At 50.2% G+C, this 6,855-nt stretch overlaps 2 protein-coding genes across 3 annotated transcripts; one reads left to right on the plus strand and one right to left on the minus strand.

The window, feature by feature from the left end:
- Positions 1–1,126: 1,126 nt before the first annotated feature.
- LOC129352152 (interleukin-17F-like) lies at positions 1,127–3,163 on the plus strand. The gene is made up of 3 exons (XM_055021026.1): positions 1,127–1,163; positions 2,615–2,799; positions 2,871–3,163. The coding sequence occupies exons 1-3, from the start codon at positions 1,131–1,133 to the stop codon at positions 3,115–3,117; spliced, it is 465 nt and encodes a 154-aa protein (XP_054877001.1). The 5' UTR covers positions 1,127–1,130; the 3' UTR covers positions 3,118–3,163.
- A 217-nt stretch (positions 3,164–3,380) lies between these two features.
- Positions 3,381–6,855, minus strand: LOC129352150 (stathmin-4-like). 2 transcript variants are annotated; one of them, XM_055021024.1, is made up of 6 exons: positions 6,843–6,855; positions 6,658–6,753; positions 5,851–6,056; positions 5,638–5,784; positions 5,502–5,519; positions 3,381–4,575 (listed from the first exon to the last, which is right to left on the minus strand). In XM_055021024.1, exons 1-6 carry the CDS (start codon positions 6,853–6,855, stop codon positions 4,567–4,569), a joined length of 489 nt encoding a protein of 162 aa, XP_054876999.1. In that variant the 3' UTR covers positions 3,381–4,566. The 2 variants fall into 2 exon arrangements, with proteins under 2 accessions (XP_054876999.1, XP_054876998.1); XM_055021023.1 differs by lacking the exon at positions 3,381–4,575 and having other exon boundaries at positions 5,349–5,519.

Consider the following 6,855-nt stretch of genomic DNA (forward strand, 5'->3'; position numbering starts at 1 on the left):
CGATGTGTTTACGATTTGGATCAGATCAGTAGCAATAACAGGCAGGACTTTCTTAAAGAAATGTGTGGGTTACCAAAAAACTCAGCTGGCCTGTGTGCACTCGTAACACTCTTGTTACCAGTTTCTATTTCTAGGATGCAGGTTAATGATGCGACTAATGGTCTGGACCGTTTCCGGTTTCTCTTAACGTACAACAAAAAACCCTCCTTAGAAATTTATGTAAGTTCCGAGAGACACCAGTTAAATTAGTTTGGATCTTTATCTAAGTTTCCCTAACTTGGAATCTACTCTAAATGTTCATGCTATATCTAATATTTCATACATCTAAAGGTTAACTATCTCTATAGTTATGCTAACTAGACTTATATTCTCAACACCCCCTAGCAAAATACTGTGCATACTTATACCCGGTTGGATAATAATCCTGTGCAGTCGTCCGTTTCTGATTCTGTCTCAAATGCTTTGCTGACTACATGTGAGGCCCAGTTCCATGGGCCTCCTAACTCGCGTGATGTTGAGGTTGAATTTGTTCTGCAGCGTCCAAGATTTTCTCATTATCCCAAGTACAAGTAAATTGACACTTCCTTTTGATTTTTATCTTTAATGTGAAATTTTTGCTTCCAGGTTTTTGCTTTGCTTAATGTCACAAGAGGTCAAAACACTTGCTGGAACACTCCTATGATGTTCATATTTGCAACCAATATTTGATGGCGAAGGTCACCTGATGTTTTAGTTGACTGATTGGTTGATTGACTGATTGATTGGTTTTTCTGGCTCGTGATAAATGGGACCTTTGAAGCGTCTCAGGAAGCCGAGCCGCGCCGACGCATTGCCTCATTTCCTGGTTGCCTCTGCTGACCTAGAAAATCTGCTGCCAGGTTCGAAGCTCAGCGTTTCATCCTGAGGAGCTCCTGAAACTGGGTCGGCCCGCGGGCCTCGTCAGCCGGGTCGCTGCGGTTTAGAGGAGGATCAAACGCTCTCAGGCGGGGCGCATAAAAATGCCTGCTGTTTATACCGGCCCATCAGAACCGGGCAGGACGCCACAGACGCACATCTCGCCTGAAATCCAGCTGAGCCCTGGGAACCCAGCAGAACAGAACCGGACCAATCAGAGAAAAAACAGAACCAGCATGTTTCCAGCAGCTAACGGCTCCAGAGTGACGGTGAGGAAAGTTCTGATGAGTTCTGATGATGATGGTGTGTCTCCACCTGAAGCAGACCCGGTCCATGGTTCTGATTGGGTCAGTAGGGTCCAGTCTGCCTGCGATTTATTGAACTTTATTTCTGTTTTCTTTGTCGGAAGTCTGGGCCTGGTCCGGTTTGTGAGCAGAACCGGTTCTGAAGCATTTTGTTTGATTCAAAAATACTTTAAAATGAAATGATTCCTCAGAGAGCTGCTGCAGAGGTCTGCGTCACAGCGGCTCTGAGGAAGCCTCTGACTGAAGCCGCTCCTGCATCGCCATGGAGATTTTCATTATATTTCATTATACTACTGCTAAGAGAGAACACAGAACTTAGTGTAGAGGTTCTGTGTGCTCTCTTAGCAGTAGTATAGTAAATTTAAATGGTTTTTAATATTTAACTGAATGACATGAGTACAGTATGACTTGATTTCATTTTTACAGAGCTTGTTTGTTCATTGTGCATGCAATTTTGTGGCGACTGTGTTGTGTGTTTCTTGTGCCATTGCCAAAGATAAATTTCCATTTTATGTAAGTTTAATGGACAATAAAGGAGTCTAATTACTATGGGATATGATGTCAAGATCGGGCTGCACAGTGGCACAGTGGGTAGCGCTGTTGCCTGCAGCAAGAAAGTCCTGGGTTCGATTCCCGGCCCGGGGTTTTTCTGTACAGCGTTTGCATGTTCTCCCTGTGCATGCTGGGTTCTCTGGCTTCCTCCCACAGTCCAAAAACATGACTGTCAGGATGATTCCCAAATTCTCCTTAGGTGTGAGTGTGCATGGCTGTTTGTCTTTGTGTTGCCCTGCGACAGACTGCCGTCCTCCCAGGGCGACCTGCCAGGGCGACCCGTCCTCCCAGGGCGACCTGCCAGGGCGACCCATCCTCCCAGGGCGACCCGACCTGCCAGGGCGACCCGACCTGCCAGGGCGACCCATCCTCCCAGGGCGACCCGACCTGCCAGGGCGACCCGACCTGCCAGGGCGACCCATCCTCCCAGGGCGACCCGACCTGCCAGGGCGACCCGACCTGCCAGGGCGACCCGACCTGCCAGGGCGACCCGACCTGCCAGGGCGACCCGACCTGCCAGGGCGACCCGTCCTGCCAGGGCGACCCGACCTGCCAGGGCGACCCGACCTGCCAGGGCGACCCGACCTGCCAGGGCGACCCGACCTGCCAGGGCGACCCGACCTGCCAGGGCGACCTGACCTGCCAGGCGACCCGTCCTGCCAGGGCGACCCGTCCAGGGCGACCTGTCCAGGTGACCCCGCCTCTCGCCCGGAACGCAGCTGGAGAGGCACCAGCACCTCCCGACCCCGTTGGGGAGAAGGGTGCTCAGAAAATAGATGGATGTCAAGAACTTCCTGCTGTAACCATGGAGACGATTCATTCCCTGCTGACTGGCTAATGAAGGGCGACGCCCTCCTCCTCAGGTTGTTGGCGCCGTCGTCATGGTAATGATGTTGATGATGGCGGAGGTGGAGTCGAAGCATCCCAGGAAACGCTCCGACGGCTCAGCCGAGCAAACCGTGTCTCTGCGCCTGGACCCGGACCTGCTGCAGCCCATCAGGATCCCGCGGCCGCTGCACAACGCCTCCATCTCGCCCTGGACCTACAAGTGAGTACACGGCGCCGAGCCCGGCCGACACCGCCGAGGTTCGGTTCTGACCCGCCCGTCTCTGTCCGCAGCACGTCCCACGACGAGTCTCTGTTCCCGCCCACGCTGTCGGAGGCGCGCTGCCTGCTGAAGGGCTGCCTGGACCTGGAGGGGAAGGAAGACCAGAACTTGCAGTCCCGACCCATCTGGTACCAGGTGATGGTTCTGAAGCGGGTCAGGACGGAGGGGGCGGAGCATAGCTACCACTACCGCCTGGAGACCCGCAACGTCCCCGTGGGCTGCACCTGCGTCCGGCACATGGTCCACGTCCAGGAGTGAATCCGGGTCCAGAACCGGGTCCAGAACCAGGTCCAGAACCTCTAGTTCCGAGTCGTTGGCTTTCTCTGAAGTTTTGCATCAAATTGTATAAACTGACCACTAAGTTTTGCGCCAGGAGGCGTCCCGCCTGGATGGTGCTTATTTAAGTTTATTTAATAGTTTGTGGCCTTCAGCAGATATTTATTATTATTACTGTATTATTATCCTCATCAATAAAGTTCAGACACTGAATGATCCTGATTCTTTATTCTTCAGAAATATTTCTGCACATGTCCTTTAACTAGGCCGATGGATAAGAGCAGCTGCATCCATCATCAATCATAATTCATCCATCATCCATCCATCCATCATCCATCATCCATCCATCCATCCATCCATCCATCCATCCATCCATCCATCCATTCATATCAGGTGTTTTCAGTTATCGTCAGACAATTTCAACAGAATCTGAAGAAATAAAAGTGGATGGCGCCGACTCTTGGGCCGGGCCGCTCTGTCTTGGTTCGTATCTCAGTCTCTCAGGTTTTTGGACCCGTCTGGACTTGTTGGTCCCGAGTTTGTCTGATTTAATCTGAATCTGGGTCAGATCTCCTTTGAACACCTCCAGGTCTGACTTTCGGGTCAACATAATCTCTCTCTATTGGGACCCGTACTGAAACCGGACCAGAACCACCTCCAGACTTTGACTCTCCATCATGTTGTTTGGGGCCCGGTTCTGGTTCTACTGGTACTTTGGTCCTGACCGCAGGAATCGGACTCTAATTCTTGGTTTGGTTCTAAAGCCGTTTGGTTTTCAGTTGCACTTGCTGACAGTGACTTGGAACAAGGTGGTTCTGGTCTGACCCGAATGTCCGACGGTTCTGGTCTGTAAGCCGTATGGACCTCCATCTTTTCTCCTGCAGGTTTTCATCCTGACCAGAACAGTCCAACTGGTTCTGCTTGGTTCTGGTTCTCAAACAGAACTGGACCTGTACCGAGCCTGTGGCTCTATCAGCAGGGCTCCTGAGTTTCTGCTGTTCTCAGAGGCGCCACTAGATGTCACCAAGGAACCATTTCACAGTAAAATGTTCAAACTGTCCAGCAGGGGGCACAGTCTGACTCAGGGTATCTGAGTCCAGCTTCAGTTTCAGACAGAACCCTGCTGATCCGTTTCAGCCGGGTTGGGTTCTGGTTGGTCCAGTCAAACTCACACACGAAGACGTTGGCACCGTTGGCATGGCAACAAAGCACAGCAAAGCCACAGGAAACTGTCCAGTGATGACTGAATCTGCAGCGTTTGTTTGAAAACGAGGGTCCTGGTGGAGGAGACAAATGTCCCTCAGACCTCCATGCCCTCCACCGGTTCTGCTCCCAGTCCTCCCGGTCAGAGCAGCGCCAGTCTCCCAGCTCCTCAGTCAGCCCTCAGAATCAGCTTCTGGATAAAGTTCAGCTTGTGTTGTGATCAGGCCATCATGACACCTGAGGCAGAGAGCAGAGGGAGGCGGTGAGCGGCAACGCAACAACCAGACACACACGCATCAAGATGACTGTAGAACCGACGGCCAGAACCAGGACAAATACAACAAAACCAGTCTGACCCAGTTTGGGTTTGGGTCAGACTGGTTTGGGTCTTTTTCAATAAAACACATCAAAATGATCTCATGCTCAGGGATCCACTGAATGTGACCCAATGGCCTTGACCTGACCTTGACCCAGACTGTGATTCTGTTGTAACCATCTTCCGCCGGATATTTCTACGTCGCCTAGTGTCTCGCACTCCCTGGGAAACTGAAGTCCTTCCAGTCAATAAACCGTGAACTAGCAACTGATCACAACTCAATCTGACAGACTGCTGACCTCCAACTGGTGACCCCTGAAAATACATCATTATTTCCCTCCATTTATTTAGTAATCGTCAAAAAATTATATTCATTTTAAGTAAAGGTCATAACAATAATTAAAAGGCTCACCATTTAGATTATTAACTAAGTTATTTTGTCTCTTCTGGCCTTCCATACCTCAGGGGTCACATGATTCTGAAAGTCATTTCTTGACTCTCCAGTGGACTCTGACCCCGATTGGGGACCCCTGGACTAGAGTTTACCCATCCACCTCCAGAACTCGGACCTGGTACCAGTCTGGGTCCAACTAGAATTGGTTAAAATCTATATTTTAAGTCAAAACCAGTAATATCTAATTGGTTTCTTCTTTTTAAGAAAAAAAAAACAATTGAATTCAGTTTCTAGCTTCAGTATTGATTTGATCAGAATGAAATGCTTTAAATGGACTCAAAGATGGCCGACTTCTTCTGGAGCCCATAAACCCTGATGGTTTGGGTCAGAGGGCCTGTTTTGACTCCGCCCACCCAGAATCCATCATGGCTGCCTCCTCATCCTCATCCTCACCTCCATACTGTGCTTGTCCTGCAAGGCAGACAAATGGAAACAATTAATCAGAGACCGACGTCGGTCCGTCAATCCAAGGGTGAGGGGGACAGGGTCAGCAGGTGAGGTCAGAGGTTAAGAGGGGTCGGGTCCTCACCTCTTCCTGTGAGGAGTTCAGGTGCATCTGCAGCGGGTTGGCGTTGACGCGATGCTCCTGGCGGTCTTTGGTCAAAGCTTTCTGCGCCACTTCGCGCTCGTGCTCCCTCCTCTCGGCCAGATGCTTCAGCAGCTCCGCCTCCTGACACTAGAGAGCGCCATAGAGCATGAGCCGAGGTTTGATCACCGTGAATTTGGCCCGGCCTCCACTCACCTTCCGCCTCTCCTGCGCGGCGTCTAGCTTCTTCTGGATCTCCGCCAGCGACGGCTTCTGGCGGGGCGGCGTGGTGGCCCTCAGCTCCGGGGCCCCATCGAAGGTCGGCGGCTTCAGGATGACCTCGAAGGCCTGGCCGCTCGCGCGCTTGCTCAGCTCGATGACCTCCATGTCCCGGATGTTGCACAGGTTCAGGTCCACCACGCCTGCAGCAAAACATGACGACAAACCTGCTTTTGTTACTATATCTATATTGAAAAACATAATTTTAGCTGTTAAGAGTCCAAACTGGAAAAGCAGAAGGGAGGATGGTAATTTCGGTCATTGAAGAGAAACAAATGAGGTTTAACTTTTAAAAGGTACATATTCACCATCTTATTCCTTTAAACATAGAAGTTTAAAACTAACTATTGATCGTCAAAGCTAAATATTTACCTCGGAGCTAGTTTAATACTAAGCTAGCTCGGAACTAAGAGCTAGATTCATTTGCAACCTTGTCGTCTAACGGAAAGCAGATAAGCTGTTTCCGTTAGACGACAAGGTTTATAGCAGTAAATGAGCTAGGTAAATAGTTAATTTACCTCAGAGCTATTCACCTAGCTCTGAGGTAAATTTAAGCTAGCTCTGAGGTAAATATTAAGCTAACGCTGAGGTAACTGTTAAACGATGCAGGAGTGGAGCTAAATGTTTCCCTGCTGAATAATTAGTTAAATTATTGAAATATGTAGTTTCTAAATTAAATATTCAGCTCCAGCCTAAATATTTAACTTAGAGCTACACATTAACAGAACTCAAGATGCTGCTGACCTTCCTGCTTGTTGGCCGTCGGCTCCCCAGGTTGAGGCAGGATGCAGGAGCAGAAGATGGACACCAGGGGGAGCTCTCGCATCTTCTCTCTGTACGCTGGAACATGGAGGAGAACAGAGGGCAGAGTGAAGGAGATGAACCGGACCGGCCGGACCAGACCGGGCCGGGCCAGAGAACCTGCTCACCTGTCAGGGTCAT

This window comes from Poeciliopsis prolifica, unplaced genomic scaffold, assembly GCF_027474105.1.
Source record: "Poeciliopsis prolifica strain line A6 unplaced genomic scaffold, Auburn_PproV2 SCAFFOLD073, whole genome shotgun sequence".
NCBI lineage: Eukaryota > Metazoa > Chordata > Actinopteri > Cyprinodontiformes > Poeciliidae > Poeciliopsis > Poeciliopsis prolifica.

What these genes read in the sequence shown, in the direction of transcription:
- LOC129352152 (XM_055021026.1), top strand. Translation starts at nt 1,131, where the DNA reads ATGTTTCCAGCAGCTAACGGCTCCAGAGTGACG. An exon ending in CTAACGGCTCCAGAGTGACG is followed by an intron (nt 1,164 to 2,614) that starts GTGAGGAAAGTT and finishes CCTCCTCCTCAG; the next exon opens with GTTGTTGGCGCCGTCGTCAT. An exon ending in ATCTCGCCCTGGACCTACAA is followed by an intron (nt 2,800 to 2,870) that starts GTGAGTACACGG and finishes CTCTGTCCGCAG; the next exon opens with CACGTCCCACGACGAGTCTC.
- LOC129352150 (XM_055021023.1), bottom strand. An exon ending in GACGGCCAACAAGCAGGAAG is followed by an intron (nt 6,057 to 6,657) that starts GTCAGCAGCATC and finishes GTTTTGCTGCAG; the next exon opens with GCGTGGTGGACCTGAACCTG. An exon ending in CCGCGCAGGAGAGGCGGAAG is followed by an intron (nt 5,785 to 5,850) that starts GTGAGTGGAGGC and finishes GGCGCTCTCTAG; the next exon opens with TGTCAGGAGGCGGAGCTGCT.